The sequence below is a fragment of the Protopterus annectens genome, chromosome 5.part0 (genome assembly GCF_019279795.1).
Source record: "Protopterus annectens isolate FY-2018-M chromosome 5.part0, PAN1.0, whole genome shotgun sequence".
Lineage (NCBI taxonomy): Eukaryota > Metazoa > Chordata > Ceratodontiformes > Protopteridae > Protopterus > Protopterus annectens.
Window position 1 is genome coordinate 627,709,744 of NC_056735.1, and position 20,564 is coordinate 627,730,307.

Here is a 20,564-nt window from a genome sequence, read left to right on the forward strand (position 1 = left end):
ACTCAGCCTGCCCAGGTCATAACAGACAGTCACTTATTTTGTACAATGGTGATGTTTGTGATGAAAAGTTAAAAAAAAAATGATAGTTAACATGTTACATTTAGATCCCCTCACGCAAAGTCATTATCATTAAAGACAACCCCTATACCCATCAGTTACAGTCACTTTTATGACTGAGTATATACCTAAGAACTTTGATTTAGATGAAATGAGTGAATACATAAACCACCATAAACCACCAAACAAGAATGTATCTTCTGTGTTCACTGCTCCCATAACTATTAACCTCTTAGTTTAAGAATAAAGTTGAAAGTGTATCAATCATGGGTGACAGAGGGCCAAAATCACAGCCGTGACCCGAGAAGATACAGTCCTGAGTGTGCCTTATATTACTTAGAAGCTGTACCTTTATATATTTAAAATGTTGTCAGAACAGGCTTTGCATTATCATGCTTTTTCCTAATGCTATTACTGCTATTAAGTCTTATATTCAAATGTCTGTCTTTATTTAGTAATTGCAGTTCTCAATGTTATGCTAGAAAAAAAACACAAACATTATGAGGAACACACCAAAATATAAGGCAAACTCAGGGATGTTCTGCTAAAAATAGGGACAGCTGAGAGGATATATGCCTCCTCCACATACATATATTCTGCAAATACACACACACACACACACACACACACACACACACACACACACACACACACACACACACACACACACACACACACACACACACACACACACACACACACACACACACACACACACACACACACACACATGCATGGGCACATGCATAGTTATGACCATCAATTTCAGTCAGTAGTATACTGTACACCTCAGAAGTATGATTAGGTTCAAGTGAATGAACAAATACATACATGACACACAGGAATATGTTATCTTCTATGCTCTCTGCTGTCAAAATACAGTATGCACCCTCCCGCCAAAAAAAAAAAAAAAAGACTTACATATGTCTCAATCTCCAGAATAAAAAAAGTGGGGGACTAAGGACCAAAATCAGGACTAAATATACCCTTATATATTTTGAATGTTGCTAGAATGTGCTAGAATAATAAGGTTTAGATTGACTTGCTTTTTTCTGAACAGTACTAAGTCTATATCTCAAATGTTGTTCTTCTTTCGGCTTTTCTCGCTTAGGGGTCGCCACAGTGGAACTCCCCACAACCACACTAAACTCCCAGGAGTAGAAATTGACAACAACCTGAAATTTGACATACACATAGCCCAAACAATAAAAAAGTCAACAAAAAGCTGGGTCTCCTTTATAGGAACAAACAGTTCCTCACCAAACGTACAAAAGCCACTATTGCAAGTACACACCTCCTATCTATCCTGCTTTATGCCTCCCCAGTATTTACTAACTTACGTCACAGCGAACTAAGCAAAATGGAATCCTGTTACAACAGGATTGCAAAATTTGCCACTGATGCATCCTATAGATCACATCACTGCTCTGCCCTCAGGCAACTCAACTGGCTTGAGTTACCACAACAACTCTTGCTCAACCAACTCTCAATAGCACACAAAATCTATTACCTCCCAGAAAACATCCCAGCACTTCATCAACTAATTCATCCCTACACTTCCACTCGTACCTTAAGATCCAATAATCAAAATCTAGGCAATGTCATCAAACACAGAAATACAGCTGGTAAATCTCTCTTTGCCTGTTCCATTGCCAATATCTGGAATGCACTGCCAAGTCAATTAACTTCAACCACATCCCCCCTCCAATTTAAAAAACTCTTCAAAACCCATTATCTAGGAAACTGGCGATGCCCATGTTTCTTCCCTGGATGATCGACTCACTCAGTGTCAGCTTCTTCTTCCTACCCAGTCATAAGGTCAGTCTAATGCCGATTGAACAGCTAACCAAATCTTTCACTCCTTCCTCTAACTCTTGCTCTCTTTCCTCTCCTCTCTTCCCTCACCTGCAGTTTTCAACCTCCAGCAGTGCTACTAGCCAATATTGCCAACAACGATGAATGAAGTATACAATGAATGCTTATATGTAGACTTACACTTCAGCTATTCTTATGTCAAGGACACACTCTGTATTACTACTATGTAAAGTTTCTCAACCAAGACTCCACAGATAATGTACAGACCAGCTAATAATGTCAACCATCATGACTGTGTAAAGTGCAAATGTATAGCTAATATAGCTTATGTCCTCTAATGTCAGGTCAATGATTTATGTTTCTATCTTATTTGATGTGTGAAATTGTGTATGCATAACTAAACTAGTATATGAGCTCTATTGTGAATGCATAGTGTAGTTAAACTAGTATATGAGCTCTATTGTCATGTCAACAATTTATGTTATATATCTTATTGAATGTCGAGCTTTTCTCCTCAGGCCTCTGCTGAAAACAGACCTCTGTCCAGCCGGACTTCCCCGGTTAGTAAATGTACAATAAATAAATAAATAAATAAATAATGATTGGCAGTAGATTTTTACAGTGCTGAGGTGCCAGCCCGACGCCCAACCTTCAACAAAGGCACACCCATTCATGCATGTCCTTTAAATGCCACTAGACCACGGGGAGGACATGCAGACTCCACACAGAAGGCTCTCCAGTTGAGAATCGAACGGGAGAACCTCTTGCTGCACCACCGTGGCTTATACTAAGTTTATATCTCAAATATTGGGTATTATATGCTAACTACAGTCATTAGTAATATGCCCCCCCTCACGAAAAAAAACAAGCTTTCCAAAGAACATACAAGTCTAAAACTGAAATGCCTGCCATTAATTGCTAACTACAATCTTCACTGATTTTCTAAAAAGAAAATCTGTGTAACACCACATATGTACACACACACACACACACACACACACACACACACACACACACACACACACACACACACACACACACACACACACACACACACACACACACACACACACACACTCTTTAATTAAAAAGCACTTACCTTCCAAGTCCTACATTGTGGATGAGAGGCATGGATAGTGTTTTTATATATATATATATATATATATATATATATATATATATATATATATATATATATATACAGCATTTGTAATACCAACTAAATAAATAAATAAACTTGCTCCACACTGGTATGTCTTAAAAAACCCACACTGACTTTTTTCAAACCAGGCAGCCTCAATCACATGAGGCAGTCCAGTCTAATAAAAACATCTCTTTGCTGCTTCATACAGCAGCCTAGAGAGCCCCTTTTCAAGTAACTTTTCTTGTTTCAGTTAGTTGCCTTATTTATCATTTAAGCAAGCATAATGCTAGGCTGTAGTAAGACCATTGTTTTCTTCTTTTTTTATGAAATTCAGAGCTCAGTATGCCACACATGCGCAGTAGCAGGCAAGGAGCTCCATACTCACATAATGGGGAAAACAAATTATTTAAGCTCATGCCTGCGCGCCAGCATAAAAATAAATAAAATCATTCATTTTTAATTTTTCATTGAGGGGGCTGCAGCCAGTACCATTTACCTGATAGTCAGCTGCCCCTAAAGGGCAGGTAGGATTTATTAATTTCCACAGTCTTTTCAATCTGCATACCCTATTCCCAAACCTGACCCATTAGCTGATCCCACTACTGCTAAGCACTTAGGTTATTTCAATCATAGTCTTTCTAATAAGGATGGGAACATTACTGACAGGTATGGGAAAAAGTATATACTTCTACAACTTTGATTTTCAGAATTTGAATTGCCAGGATGATATGTTAAAGGTTGCTCTGACAAATTATGAAAGCATGAAGAATGTTTTATATGAAGTTTCTTCTTGTAAGGGAAAATCTGCTTTAAATAACTTACTTTCTTCTATTGCACATCACTATTAATTACTTACAGTGTGTATTTGACTGTGTTGGCACTTTTTCCAGGGCTGTGGCCACTGGTGATGTTTTCAGGAAGTTTGCATGTTTATTCTCAGAACCTCCCAGATGATGTTAAAAATGAGATTTTAAATTCTCCCCTGGATAGAGATTTAGCGATAGGCTCCTCTTCTGTAGAGCTGATCAAAAAGTGTGAAGAAAGGGGAAGGCTGATCTAGGGAATCTCAAAGATTTTCTATCCTTTCTTTTCCAAATTTTCAAAGGACTTTTCTATCTCCTCATCTAATTTTGGCCAAAAATGAATAAACAGTCTCAACAAAATACAGGTAAACACATGTTTGAGAAGAAATGGCAAGAGGATTTCAAAAAGAAGTCCGGAACCTCCCAAAACCAAGGACAGTCCACCAAGTCTAAACGGGTATGTAAGAGACCATGTGAACCCCTCCCACCCTGGCCCCTATTTTTCTTCCAGGAATTCTGAATCTGCATTTTCCTCTTTGGCAACAGATGGTTTCAGACAAATGGGTTCTGAAAATCATTCAGCAATGTTACAGGTGGCAATGGGAGGAAATTCCTCCTTTCAAGGGGGTAATTCTTCATGCTACAGATCAGACTGCTTTGTTTCCACCTGTTCGTTATCACATGCTGTCCCAATGAGTGATAGAACCAGTTCCTCCTTCTCAGGTGGGGAAGGGATTTTATTCAAGTATGTCCATAGCTCCAAAGAAATAAAATGCTTGGAGATCTGTCTTTTCTAAACCTGTTTGTGATGGTACCCAAATTCAAGATGATGACACTTCATGACTTGTTACCTCTTCTTTCTCTTTCAAGCTTCCTAGTAGACTTAAAAGATGCTTATCATCACATCACTATTCATTCAGACTTCAGGTGTTTCTTAAGGTTGTGTGCGTCTGATCACATTATCAGTCCTCTGCCTTACCCTTTGGAATTTCCACTGCACCAAGTGTGTTCACAAAGTGTCGGGCTCCAGTTACAGCTTATTGCAGCCTACAGAGTATCCACATTTTTCCATATTTAGATGACTTGCTTATCTTTGCAGAGTCTTTTTTAAAGTGTCAGGAATCTTTCTGTCACTCTCTGCCTCTCTCTCTCTCTTGGGTAAGTGATCTCTTACACATGTTGTGATTCCAAGAGATCATTCAAAAGTCTTTTTTCACTCCTTCATTCAAGATTGTGCTCCTGGGATGTCAACTACGTACCTCTGGTCAAGCAGCTTTTCTTCCCAGGAAAAATATATCTTTATTTAAATCTATTTATCAGGTTTTCCACTCAGACTTTGGTCACTGCTAGTGAATATCTCAGGATTTTGAGTCACAAGGCATTTATGATTCTCATGATACCCCTGGCAGGACTCCACATGAGACAGATACATTGGTATCTCAGAACTCTTTGGTCCCAGCATCAACATTCTTTATCTTTTCAAATCCCAGTGCTGGGGGTTGTCAGAAGAGAAATCGTTTTAGTGGAGACAACCGATATCCTTAAACCCAGGTCTCCAATTCTCCCTCCCTGCTCCAAAGCTGTCAATCATCACAGATGCTTCAGACTTTGCTCAGGGGGGGAGCAGTTTCATGAGGGATAAAAATGCAGGGGGTGTGGAGCACCAAGGACTGATGAAAGCACATAAATATCAAGAAGATGCTTGCCATGATCAAGACACTCAACTCTCTAAATGATCTTTGGTCCCCATGACCTCATCAAGTGGTTAAACAGAATGCCACAGTCATGTGGTACATCAACAAGCAAGGGGAACCAGGTTGCACCTCTATGCAGGCTAGCCATGCTAGCTTGGGATATAGCTTTACATCACAGTCTCACTCTACACATATCCTACATTCTGTTAAAGCAAAATTTTGTGGCAGACAAGCTGCAGAACCAGGGCAGATTCTCACAAATGGTAACAAGATCAGGGTCTTCTAAGGTTTGACCCTTCTGTGGGGAGTTTCTCACATAGATTACTTCGCCTTCCCTCTGAACAATCAATTGGCAAGATTCTTTTCCAGAACTTCATGAAGGAAGGCCTGGAAGACAGACACTTTCTTTTCTTTGGACATAAATGTTCTTGTATGCTTTTCCACCCTTTCCACTAATATCCAGGGTACTTCTGAAGATTCAAGATCATTGTGGTGACTCCCTTGAGGCCCGGGCAACCATGGCTCTCCCTTCCTTTGGAAATGACTAGTGCAATTACCACAAACTTTGTCACAGACTGGATCTCCATGCACAAAATTACAGGGGTGTTTGATATAACCCAACATCAGTCAACTTCAGCTGACTGCCTCGCTGATAGGGTCTTAATTTTTTTTAGGTACCTGTTTGCTGAGGATGTGAGGATGTACTAATGGAGGCAAGAAAGCCTGCTACTAGAAAATCATATGTTAGCAAATGGTTCTAGCTGGTGCCAACAACATAACCAGCACCCATTCAGGGCTAATTGTTCTCTGATTCTACAATATTTGTGTGAGTTTCTATCCTATGGCTTTTCTTATTCCTCTATTAGGTGTTCATTTATCGGGCATTTCAGCATGTCTGCCCATGGATCCTCCTCTTTAAATGCAGTCTCATGTCAAAATGTTCTTGAAAAGGGTTTTTCATAAGAGGCCTCCAAGAAAACCAGTGGCTGCTCCTTGGGATCTTAATTTTGTGTTAGAGAAACTAACACTTGCTCCATTTGAACCAGCTAATCTGGCTGGCTTGATGTTCTTAATATGGAAAACAGTTCTGCTGATTGCTTGAACCTCTGCAAGAAGGGTATCTGAGTTGCAAGCTCTTATGGTGTGTCCATTCTATGTCATGTTAAATAGGGACAGGATTTCTTTGAAAACGAATCCTTCTTTTATGCCCCAAGTGTTATCCCAGTTTACTTTAACCCAAACTGTCGATGTCTCCATTTTCTTTCCTGAACCTAAAAATGAGGGAGAAAGGATACTCTATAACTTGGATGACCAGAGACAGCTTAGGTACTATCTTGACAAAATTAAATCTTTCAGAATTTTGGATAAATTGTTCATTACTTGTTAAGGTAAGTCAAAACTGACTATTTCGAAATGGTTGTCAAAGGGTATTACCTTTTGCTATATTCACTAAAACAAAACTATTCAAGGCAGGATCAAGGCCTACTCTACCAGGGCCTTGGCTTCATTTATGGCTTTTTGGAAAGGGTAGTATTCTAGAAGCTGCTACTTGGTCCTCTGTACATTCTTTTACAAGCATTATAAGCTTGATTCCTTCTCCAGGTCCAGTTCAAGCTTTGCTATGACCATTCACCAGGGTCTTCTGGACACTTCTCCTTCTACCTCCAAAATGCTGTTAGCCAAAGTAATCTTTCTGTATATCTATGGCTACTGCAGCGGTGATTAATATGATGAACATAGTACAGTTGTGTAACTAAAACTTAGTGTAATAGTAGATGTTAGAATAATCACTGTTGCGGTAGCCACTCCCTGCCTCCACCCCCCCCCCTGTTTTTTGTGTGTGTTTTATGTCAATGTGTGGACATTTATTTTTTTGTTGTTCCTAGCATTGTCCTTTCAGGGCTCAGCCTCCCTCTCTGTGATGGCAGGAATGCTCTGAAGGGCTTCATGCCCAAACATGTCTTTTAGTCAGCTCAACTCTAGTTGCTTGAGAGTTTGGGTGCATGGAAGGTTCCTTGAAGCTTTGAGGTTGCCTGACTAGCTGCTATATCTTTGGCAGGATATAACCCATATAGCTAAGGCTACTACAGCAGTGATCATTCAATCATCCACTGTTATGTTAAGTTTTACTTACACAATTGTACTTTACATTCTACCAATGTATCTGATGTTTGGCTTTATACTGGTAGTTGCCACAAAGGATTAAGAGCTGTTATTAGTATGCTTCCTGTGGTCCAGGGTATAATTTCCACACTTCCATTTACCTACTGTGTGAACTTGAGCAAGTCACTTAACCAGACAGTGCTCTTGGTATTTAGGAAACTCGGCTAGGCTGTCAGTAGTCACAGACAACTAGAGGGAGGAAAGAAAGAAGCAAGGCTGATAGCAAAAAATTACTATGTAAAGGAGAGCTGTTCTACTACATATATGGAGTAACTATGTAAAATAAAAACATCATACTCAATGAAATCCAGGTGTCTATGCCCTAGTCATTGCACTAGGATATGCATAGGTGAACAGGTGTAACCCTGTAAGTATACTGGCATCAGTGAACTGCCTGCCTGCTCAAAACTGACTTAGCTGATTGTGGACCAGGCACCTGTCTATAGTAACTGTAGTCCTCAGAGGTTCTCCTTGCCAAGTTCTTTCATTTATTGAATTGGAAATGGAATTTCTTCAAACTGATCCTTTGTCATGCTGTAAAGCAGAGTAGATTCTTGTACATCAAATCTTTCCCAGAAAATGAGTCCCCTTTCATTTGCTAGGGACTTTCCAGTTAAAGACAAAAGTGGCATTTGTATGTAGACACTGGAAATAACCATCCTTAGCAACCAAAGAAATGGGTATGGTGTTTGGGTGGTGACAGAACAAAATGAACACATATTGCTTCCATCTGAAATACTTAAACTCACATGTTTTTCTTACTTGTTTGGGGCATATCATGTTTCCAAATGTTGTTATTAATAAATTAACCAGATTAAGATGCTGTTCTGGGTTCAGTTCTTCAAGACATCTGCAGGCAAGAATAATGACTTCCTTTTTATGATGTTGTAACCACACTGCAATTTCCTTCAGAATATCCTGTAAAACATGCATCAGATACAAAATAAGGATAAATTATAATAGTAGTGCATTTTATGATATGCCAGTTCTGGCTACAGCAAAATGAATGGCACTGGCACTTAGTCTTTGTAACTCAGCCATTACTGGTACAGGTTCATATAGAAAAACATTAAAAGAACAATTTTTTTAACTTTACAAAGTTATGTAGCAACATATGTAGAATAAACATAAAAAAACAAGACAGCAAGAGAAAATAAGAAAAAAGTGTAAACTTAAGTTGGTCTACGGATAGAAAACACTGGGACACTGAGGTGATATAACTTTTGCTGGACCAACATAGGTTTTTATAACATGGCTATTTAAGCTTTCAGATTAATATGAGTACTTCAGCAACAGAGTGCAATAAAAGAGATCATATCAACTCTATGCTCCATAAAGATGCACAGATAGGTGCATTAGGTGAACATGCTATGCTGTAGCTTAGTTAAAAAGTAGCAATTACCATGTAGAATATTCCTCCTCTGCTGAACATCCCATTCCCATTCCATTCTAGAAGGTATGTGTCTTCTAAATTTGGTTTCCCAACAGAATAGAAAAAAAAAAAACATTCTAATACCCATATATATTTCTGACTGTGCTCCACTCACGCAAGACTGATTGTCTTTACAAAGTTCATTAAAACTTACATGCACAGATTTTTATATTTATGTACAGTGCTTCCAAAACCCAAATATTTTTGCTTTCAATACAGGGCTAGCTTTAGATATGTTATAAAGATAAGATGATGTCTAAGCCCATAAAGTAACAGAAAGTATTCTAAGAAATAAGTCAACGTGAGAATAGAGAAAAGAGATGTTGCCGGTAGGGATGACTGCAATTAGGGGTACAGAGATTAGGCAAGAGGGGGCTGGAATTTACCAAACCAAGGTATTGGGAGCAAATAACTAGAGATGGAAAGGTAACAGAATGGGAAGAGGCCAAGAAGACATCTGGATTGGATTGGATCTATTTTACTAGTAATTATAAAAGCCACCAGAAGGCCAAGAAGACATCTGGACTGGATTGGATCTATTTTACTAGTAATTATAAAAGCCACCAGAATTAAGCTTAGCAAGGTATAATACTACGTCTGGACATTCAGGTCCTGCGTCCCAGCTCTAAAGAATCATTTCCTTAGCTACACCCATTTGCTCACCCAGTATTTGTGACAGAGTACTCTGTAGGGAATCTTTAAAATCTGTTAACTCGTTACACTCCCAGTCTCTAGACTGCAATCCAAATGTCTTCTTGGCCTCTTCTCATTCTGTTACATTTGTCTCTCTAGACACTTGCTCCCAATACCTTGGTTTCTTTGCCAGTTTTCTTCAATAAATTCCAGCTCCATCTTTCCTATTCTCTATATGTGTAATTGCAGTCATTCCTATCAGCAAAATTTCATTTCTTCTTTCTCCATTCCTATGCTGGCTTAATTCTTAGAATACTTTCTGCCACTTTGTGAATATAATGTTCTGTATGGATGTTTTTATTCGCCTTCTGCATCCAAAATCCCACTCTCTCCGTATTTCTTGAATTTTCCTCATTTCATTATCATCCCTTCCACTTGTATATAGTTGTGCTTCCATATTTTCCTTAACTGTGTAGCTGTAAAATATCCCTTTGAATTAGGTAATCCCAAACCACCTTGTTCTATTATCCCAGTTGACCATTTCCCTCTTCCTCTCCCAGATAAATTCCTTCAAGCCTTCATTAATTATTGTCCAGAACTTCTCCTCTGATTGATAAAAATATGCCTGACCTGTATATGAAACTAAAGGGGATAAAAACATTTTCACTGCTTGTATCTTGATATCCATATCTATAAACAAGAGCTTCCAGTTTCTCAGGTTTTGTTTTATATTTTATTTAGTCTCCTCCCACATATCCTTAGTTGCCATAACAGAAGCCTTTTTAATCCATACGCATAAATACTTCATTTTATTATGTCCCCATAAAAATGGGTATTGCTGAACCACTTCATGTGTGGGTACATAATTTAAAGATATAGCCTTTTCTTTTATCTTCATTAATTGTATATCCTGAAAAGACCTGAAACCGTCTCAGAATGTTCCACAACACTGAGATGACCTTTTCTGGTTTTGTCATGTACAAAATGATATTGTCTTCAATTAAAGCCAACTTTTGATTACCATACCAATTAGAACCTAGAAATTCTGAGTCCCTTGTTTTCTTTGCCAATGGCTCCAAATATAATGCATATAAATGGGAAAGAGGAAACCCCTGCCTAATTTATCTCTGTTCAGACACAACTTATCAAAGAGGTACTCTCCCACTTAAATCCTTGCCTCTGATCCCTCATATATCCTCCAAATTAACCTTAGCATTTTATCATGGAATGCAAATGCTTCCATTGTCTAACTTAGTCTTAATCTTTCGGCTTTTCCCAGTTAGGGGGTCGCCACAGTGGAACTCCAGTCTGCTAATGATTGGCAGTGGATTTTTACGGTGCCGAGTTGCCAGCCCGATGCCCAACCTTCAAAGAAGGCACACCCATTCACGCACGCACCTACCTGCATGTCTTTAAACATCACTCGATCATGGAGAGGACATGCAGACTCCACACAGAAGGCGCTCCTGCCGAGAATCGAATGGGAGAACCTCTTGCTGTGAGGCAACAATGCTAACCACTGCACCACCATGGCCCCATCAAATGCTTCCATTGTCCTATTCATAAAAAAATTAGCTTACTCTTTCAAATACCTTCTCTGCATCAAGACCCAAATTAGTGTTCTATTACTGTTATTAAATGTTTGTCATCCCTCCAGAAAACCACACTGATCCATATACATCATTTTTGGCAACACCTTTGCCATTCATTTAGCTATTATAGAGAAACACTTTATAAACTTGGTTTAAAATTAAAATGGGCCTATATGAAACTGGGTCTGATGGTTATTTTTCTTGTTACAGGGAACAACTCTTTCTTTCTGTTGCCTATGTCATTGTGCTAAAAGTTTTTTGTGCTCTAGAGTTTTATCAAAAAACAGTTGATTAACAGCAATCTTTCTAAACTCATGCCTATTATCCAGATACCCCCTTATTTCTCAAAGCAGTCTGCAGTTCCACCCTTCATGTTCTGAGAGATTCTACTTACTCTGCAATACTTTAACCTTTGTCAGTCCCTCTAAATAATTCCTCTTACTTCATAACCATATCTCTTTTCCTTTTATTTCTACCCTACAGTCACCTCTGCAAAAGTAAAAGAAAACATATCAACTCTACACATGTTATAATCAGTGCACTTTTACATAGTGATCCTAATAGGCCTGATAAGTCCTGATTTAAACTGTTTAAGATGCAAGCTGGTATATCATCAAGCCTCATTGAAGCCATGGTTTTAGTTTTAGAGAGCACAATGGCAACATGTTCTTTGGTGATAATTGGCAGTGGAATGGTGGAGGGTATTTCTTGGGGGAGAACCGGGGGTGATGGGGAGGTGAAATTTGAGCTGAATTTGTCAGCCAGTAGATTTGCTCTATCTTCCAGCTGAGTATAGTTGATACCATCTAGAACTAATTCTGCACATTGTTAGGTGTTACCCCTTAAGACTGCAGAGATAACTGAAAAATGCCATATGGTTATCCTTGGCTTTGGAGGCTACTCTTACCTCAAAGTCTGCTTTCAGAGACTTGACTAGTTCCCTGATTTGTTTGTTTAGACTAATGAGGGAGAGTTTGCTCTGTTGTGCACATTTCCTCTTACTTCTTGAGAGGATTTTCTTTCTTTTGTTGTACAACCTATTAATACCAAAGGTGTACCAGGGTGGCTTGTTTTGATGTTTGACCTGGGTTTGTTTTGGTCTGATACTGCTGTTTCTGTGAAGTGGTTTATATGGTCATACAGGGCTTTTGTGTAAGCCTCTGTTTGGCTTTCTGTGTTTTCTGGATTTGGAGGAGCTTTGAAATTATCTATGCCATCCCTTAATAGGGAATAATTTACCTGAGAGAAGTTCTTAAAGTTTTTGAGATTAGGTGGGCGGACTAGTTTTACCTTTATTTCAAGGAGACCACTTTGTAATCTGCTCTTACCTGTGAGGACATCGCACTGTGTGTGCGTGTGTGTGTGTGTGTGTGTGTGTGTGTGTGTGTGTGTGTGTGTGTGTGTGTGTGTGTTTGTATGTTGGGGGGGGGGCAGCACTCTTCCATATTTGTAAGTACCAGATTTAGGACATTTGTTCCCCTAGTGGGAGTGCAGACTATCTGTTCCATGGCATTTAAATTTACAAAGTCAAGAAATCTTTGGGCGTGCATGTTAGTGATGGTGTATACTTAACAATTAATGCAGGGGTAGTTAAAATCACTTATGAGTATGGTATTGGGTTGAATAGTTAGGGGTTCTAGTAACTTCAATTATGATGTATGGGTTTCCTGGTTCATGGTGAGTGACTTGTAATTAGTAAGAATATGGTAATAGATTTTTCCCATGGTTAGTTGGACATGGAGTAGCTCAAGAATGTGATATTGTTTGACCAGCCTTGAGGTGTGCTTATCCTTTATGTAGATAAATACACCTCCACCATTTGCTCTTTCATGTTTGGGGGGGGGGGGTCAGAATGTATAAACGGCATTAAAGCCATGCACTGCTGGAGTGCTTTCGGTGGCTTTGAACCATGTTTCAGTAACTGTACAGACATCAGCATTTTTCACGGTGAGGAGAGCTTCCACAGAGTTCAGTTTCTTTTTGAGACTCCTAGCATTGAGCAGTAACACCTTTAGTTTGTCCTGTGTAGCTTTTGTTATGTTGGAAGGTTTGTCTGTTTGACAATACCTAAAAAGGCACTAAAGGGTTAGATAATATGTTGGCCAATATCTGAAAGCTTAGAGGTGACAGGTGAAGACCATCCCTGGCAAAGCAGCATGTCTTCCTAAGCTTTGGAATGACATCAGTAGCTAAGCCAATTGTTAAAGTCAATCAGTTTCTGCTGGTATTGTAGCACTACCCTTGGCAATGGTAGAATGCTGCTTAATGCTAGGCTCATACCTGCCTGTGACATATTCTGAAAGCTCAGCCATGTCTACTTTCATATAGTCCATGGTGATACAGTATGTCTCAGGCCATTCATGCCCACATGGACTATCACTGAGTCATACTGGTACTTAGAGGTAAGTGACCTGAGTGCTTGTGTGATCTGGTGAATCCTGGCCCCTGATAAGCAACTAACTGCAACCTTTCCCTTACCCAGCCTGGTAAGAGGTACATCAGTGTGTCTCACAATAGCAAATAAAATAAAAACCACATTGACAATACGAGTGACAGGAGAAAAAAAACACACAACTTGTCAGCGTTAATAAACTTTAATATCACACTTTTGTCTCAAATGACTTCTGCAGAAAACCAAATTGCACAAACCACATCACAGACCTTTAAACAATCTTTAACCAGTAGAATCCAGCAATTAATAAAAACAAGCAATCAATAAAATTTAATTAACATTCAAGTAGTTTTTAAAACTTCCTAAAATAATTAGCAATAAATAAAGAAAGCATTCTAAAAAATACTTTAAAATGCATTCTACTCTGTAAGAGTTAAAAAAAGGTTCTTACAAAAAATATTACTTAATTTTCAACCTTTGTTCTTTCAAAAAACATTTTATATTAATAGTCTCATTTAGTCCTGGGGGTGGCTGCAGTGATACAGCAGTTAGCATTGCCACCTCATAGTAAGAGGTTCTCCAGTTTGATTCTCGGCTGGGGTGCCTTCTGTCCAGAGTCTGCATGTCCTCCCTGTAGTCATGTGGGTTTCCTCCGGGTGCTCCGGTTTCCTCCCACATCCTAAAGACATGGTGTATGTGGATTGGACACTCTAAATTGGCCCTAGGTGTGAGTGTGTGCATGTATGTGCCTTCTGTGGAAGGTAGGGTGCTGGGCTGGCAACTCAACACCGTAAAACTACACTGCCAATCATTCTATGGACTGTTGTTCTACTGTGGTGACCCCCAACTGGGGAAAGCTGAAAGAAGAAGAAGTCTCATGTAGGCCTAACTGGAAAAAGCCAAAAGAAGAATTCTCATTTAGGCCTTGGAACTTATCTGCACCAAGTCTTACTTGCCATTTTCTTTTAATAGTTTCTAATTTCGGGGTGTCCAGCTTTCTATATTGGGCCCAAAGTTTCAAAAAATGCATTAAAGAACATCTTTGTTCTATTAAAACTAGAGATCCTATTAATGATTTATATAAACATACCTTGATTTGTGAAAAATATTTAAAAAATTATTCTTTCAATAATAAAAAAACGGTACCAATGGATATGAGGGGTGGGTGTTGCAAAAATAAGTTAGAGACTAGTGGTTGCAGGCCCTAATGTGCACTTGAAAGGATAGGAGTTGAGGATGTTTGTAACCAAAGGAGGGAAGGATACTTGCTTGGGGTAATCTGCAGCTAACCCAGGCAGCGATGCTGCACAATGCAAAACCAGATGCTCTCTGAGAAGCAATAGGACTGGGTGCTATAATAAGGTAAAGTACACCTTGCAAACTAATTGCCCTATGAGTAATGCAGGACTGAGGTGGTTTTTACAGGGAAATTTCAACTTCTGGTGATTACATGCATACAAGCACCAGAAATCACCACTACAGGAAGAGCAGCTTCTCACAAGTGCAAGGCTTATATACAATAATAAAAAAAAAAATTACAGTAACTATGCCTGAAGGCCAGTTAGGTAAATACAGAATGAGCTTCACACCACCAATTCCCAGCTTAGTCAACTCCTATGCTTTTTTATGACTCTCAAGCATTTTCCTTTGGAACATTAGAAAAGGTTTCACTGGCAAAGTCTCTCTATAAGCTTTATTGTCAGAAGAATGAAAACCAATGTTCTCTTGTGTTTGATGGCACACATTTTGTTAGACAATTTTTTTTTTTTTCTATTTTCTCCCTAGCCTGTTCTGCATCAAAAATGTCTTTGATTCTTCAGAAAAAATATTCTGAAGACTGCTGGATACAGCAGCTTGAATCTCACTCCTGCCTCTCATCATTCCGATTTCTGGCATAAATTTGTTTCTCTTTTGCCTGGTGTACAGTGAATAATCATTTTCTACAAACACTCTACTGTCTCCAGTTTGTAATACTTTGCCCTTCTGGCACAATTTTGTCAGGATCAACTCCTTGTGCTGCTATGATTGCATCTTCACTAATACAGATTGTTGCTGGTTCTCATGGCCAGGTTTGAAGCATACACTCAATGTGCCCTTTCAGTTAACAAATCCTGCCGAGTAATACCAGTCTAATTGGTTATTTGTGCTTTTTTTCTCTGGTACAGTAGAAAATCTGAGTTTTTTTCTGTGTGGGCTGTCCTGAAACATCTTCTTGAGAAGTGTCATACTTAGCCAGTCTTTTCTTCATTTTGACTACAATTTTTGCAGTTTTATCATTTCATCTGAACAGCTGCTTAAAGCTTCTTCCATTTTTCCAACATTTTGTTGACTTAATATACTCCTTCAATGTTTCATTCATTTTAATCACCTCTGAGTACATTTGACTTTTTTTTTTTTCTCTAAATGACTAGAAGCCATGTTTTGTACCAAAGCTGGAGCTTGAACTGCTTTTTGCTGAACAGCTGCAGGATTCTTCCCAGCCAGTGTTTTCTCTTCACCTTTCCTAGTTGATTTTCTTTCAGGATCTCTAACTTTATTCTTTGCCGGCATCCAGAGCTGAAGTTAAGCTGCTGATCAGTGTATAGCAATTGAGGAAGTCCTTTTCACTGTATTCTTATGATTCACAGTTGGTCCTTTTTCTTAATCTTGTCATTCTTTTTGTTTTCTCAGCAGTTAGGAGGCAAATAAGGAGAGATAGTACACAAGACAAAGTAAAGTGTCTGGCTACAGACCAACTAGTGGTGGTGCAGCAGTAGCATTGTTGCCTTACAGCAGGTTCTCCCATTCAGTTCTCGGCTGGAGTGCGGGGAGTTCTTCTGTGTGGAGTCTGCATGTCCTCCCCATGGTTGGGTGGCATTTGAAAGATAGCCATAAATGGGCATGCCTTCGTTGAAGGTTGGACATTGAGCTGGCACCTCAGCATTCAAGAAAATCTCCTCCCAATCATTAGCGGACTGGAGTTCCGCTGTGGAGACCCCTAACCGGGAAAAGCTGAAAGACAAACAACCAACTAATAAAAAGTCATAATGGCTACATTAGGTACTAACTGAATACCCCTGATCTTAATTTATCAAAAGGTTAAATTAATTTATTTCTTCTATATACATATATATAGATAGACAGAGAAATGGGTTGTATATTGTACAGTGGAAGCCAGATGGACATATATCTTACTATATACTTAATCTAAATATTTTATGTACATTTGTATTATGTACAAATTCTAAAAAATATGATACTGACATTACTTTATGGATTGCTTTCATTTTCAACTTCCAGCAGTTTATTTTAATTGAACCCTTCCTTGTTTACAAACTGCTCTCACATAAAGCCATTGTATGTAAATTGAATATTTTGTTTTAAGTCATATCTTAATTTCAAAGAAATATGCTTTGCTGGTACAGACAGGATGTTTTTTGTATCCTGCTACTAGACACATTTCTTACAACACAAAAACATGCATATGGAAATAGTAAAGCTGCTATGCATGTGGTAATTTACCAATATAATATCTCTTAATGTGGGGCATCTTTCAGGATGATTTAAATATAGAAAGAACATGAAGGACATATTAAGTACTGTTATCTAAATATGCTCTAAGAAAACATGTTATGGAGGAAGTAGATAAACATTTCCAAAAATAAAACGTGCTGCAAGAAATTTAAAGGGCTGCATTGCGCATTTGTGAAAGTCATTTACTTTATGAAGAATGTAAGTAATAAATTAGACTAATATCTGGAGAAGGAAGTAAATGTCTCTTTTAAACTTAGCCTTTTAGCCTCATTGTATTAACAACCTAGGATAGGTTATAGTTGAACATGTTCCTTGGTTAGTTAAAATGTGTCTAAAATGTAGTTGTTTGCGATGATTGTATACAAATAAAATGTTTATGTGCAAATGGTTTGTTAAGGTTGTTTAAGGTTGTGCAGCTACACTTTAAAGTATGATATTGGACTAGCTATACAAAACAGACAAACAAACAAACAAATAAATAAATAACACTGCTGTCAGTATTTGAAATAAAGTAATTTCGTATGTGGTTCTATGATGGAATGTTGAACAGCAAAATTCTGATATTTAGAAATACCAGAAAATACTGCCTGAAGCATACCTAGGATACTTTCTATATTTCTGATCTAGTAACGATTTAATGGTTAGATATGTTTGATTTTCACTTACCTGTACAGTCACCTCTGTAAAGATTCCATGCACAAAATACAATTTATCAGAGGTGTCATTTGGTTTGTGGGAAATCCTCAGATCCAGGTACCTTATCCCAGCATTCAGCTGCTCTTTGATACTTAATTCCTAGACAATGAAAGAGAAAAATACATTTAAAAGTAGGGGATTTTAACATTTGATGGGCACCTATCCAAACAAAGGATTGATTTATTCACATGTTAAGCCACATTACTTGAAGAGATAATGATCATTAAAAACCAAAGCTTAACGAAGAGAGAGTCTCCCAAGCTAGTATATTAATTTTCAAACTTTATCATGAAACGTTCAGATCATGGTGATGCAGTGGTTAGTGTTGTTGCCTCACAGCAAGAGGTTCTCTGGTTTGATTCTCAGCTGGAGCACTTACTGTGTGGAGTCTGCATGTCCTCCTGTGGTTGAGTGAGTTTCAAAGCCATGCAGGTAGATATGTGTGTGTGTGTGTGTGTGTGTGTGTGTGTGTGTGTGTGTGTGTGTGTGTGTGTGTCTTCTGTGAAGGTTGGGCGTCGGGCAACTTGACACTGTAAAAACACCACTGCCAATCAATCTGCAGATCGGTGATCTGCTGTGGTTACCCCAACCGGCAAAAGCTAAAAGACATTGCTTTTGCTATCATGATGAAGGGAAATGCATCCAACAGCAGTTGAATTAGAAATGTCACTGAAAATACGAAGTACAGTAACATATTGACAAAGTAGAATAATGTTTGCACTGAGATGATGCAAGATATTGTGAAATTAAACAACATGGTCAGTGATGAGCATAAGGAAGGGCAAGAGGATATTTATATATAGCTTAATAACAACAGTTGATGAAAGAGACACAAGAAAAGTAAGTTTCAGGAAAGGGAGCTATAAGTAATGCTGAAGCCATAGAGAAAGAAACTAGAGGTAACTAAAATTAAAAGAGAAAAAAACTGTGAAGGCAAAGGCAGGAGAAAGAAGTTAAGAGCAAAGAGTAGGACGAAAGCACTGGAAAAAGGGTATTAGAACACAATGAAAGCAAGGAAACTATAAAGAACAGACACAAAGGATGTTAAAGGGAGCTATAAAGGAGTCAAAAATGGCCAGAAACTGCATGTCTGAAGTATGATTTTGGCAATTCATTCAAAAGGGCTCACTGCAGATGGGAACTTCTGTTTCTGCAGAGGTACAGCAGTGCCAGAGCAGAGGTACAGGATGTGCAGCCTTTTGCATGACCTTATTGATGGGTTTGCCTCCAGCAAGAAAACATATTTAGTCAAATGCAGTTCCACTTTTTGTTTAATAAAGATTTACTTTTCCCATGGTGCTGAAGTTGTATAAATCTGTAACCTTCCAGACTATGTTTTATGTTAGGATTCCATTTTGCGCTTTAAAGGCATATGCTGAATACTGATTACAGAATATAAACAAAAGCTACATGCAGAAAAATTGAAATAACATAAACACAGAAAAACAGAAGTACTGTATGAGCTTCTAGATAAATGCAAATAAGAGAAGTAATTGCTTCGCCTGTCAGAATAAAGATTACATGTATGCTTATTTTTACCTGGATCTTGACAGTTAAACATTTTTAAAGAATTTTGTTTTTTGTAGCCTATCAGCCTGACCTTACATTTTGCTGGAAATGTTTGTTAATCAAATCACTAAGTTCCTTAAAAATGTTTTTTTGATGTGATAATTGCCAGAAACAAGTGTAAATTTCCAAAATCAATTACTCCATTGAACTTCAGGTTATATAAAATAGGCAAGCCAAGCACATCAGACCATATGGACCAGTCATCACTGAGTGAGAAGAAGGCGCGTTGCAGGGCCAAATGGACACAAGACTGATTGTCTGTAGTTGGCAGACAAGGTTTAGACTGTGTGTCTAAAGTATTAGTCCAGAAAACACTATCTGTCTGCTTAAGTTTCTTGGATTAAGTTGTATATCAGCTAATTAAGCTTTTAGAACTTGAGGTCAGCTCTGCATTCAGTGAATTTAATGCATGGAGACTATGAAAAATAAGTAGAGCTCCAGGGAAAAGAAATGCAATGGAAAAATGGAAATATACACAGCACTCACTGGAAAACAGAGAAAATGAAGGAAGGCAATTGTGGTTTCTTTTTGGACAAGAAGGTCATATAGCAGAAAGAAACAAGTAAAAGGCAATCCCTAAGGAAAAAGGGAAGTATATGAAAATGAGTGCAGGAGGGAAGTTAAAGGCAGCCATGGCAAGGGAGGGCATCCTGAATATGAATGAGTGGAGGAGAGAAATTAAATTTACAGTGTACAGAAATCTGTGAATGCAAATTTGGAGGAGGGGAATTAAAGTCAAACCCGTCAGTTGAACAGCTTATGCAGCCTGTGACGGTTATATGTTAAATGTATTAACAAATAAAATAGAATGCTATATAGGGAGGTAAAGGAGAAAACATATACAGCTAGCTGCCTCTTTTACCCCAGTTACCTTCTAGGTGAGCAGACTTTTATTAGTGCCATAGATGCTGCAAGAGTTAACCAAGCAGATCTGAAGTCAATAACTGGGTCTGGCTTTCCCGTCCCGGTGCAAAGGTATTATCAGAATTCTACCACAAGATTTGCATCTGAGGGGCCCATGATTGCTGACATCTGGGGAGGAATATAAATCTGCCACCTTA

The 20,564-nt window shown here is 38.4% G+C and overlaps 1 protein-coding gene across 1 annotated transcript in view; it reads right to left on the reverse strand.

Moving 5' to 3' along the window:
* Positions 1-20,564, reverse strand: part of PLCXD1 (phosphatidylinositol specific phospholipase C X domain containing 1) — a 173,217-nt gene that overhangs the window by 56,238 nt on the left and 96,415 nt on the right. Inside the window, exons 3-4 of the mRNA XM_044072470.1 lie at positions 17,905-18,033; positions 8,439-8,594 (exon numbers count right to left, since the gene is read on the reverse strand). Coding sequence (XP_043928405.1) covers positions 8,439-8,594; positions 17,905-18,033 — 285 coding nt within the window. The remainder of the gene's footprint in view (positions 1-8,438; positions 8,595-17,904; positions 18,034-20,564) is intronic.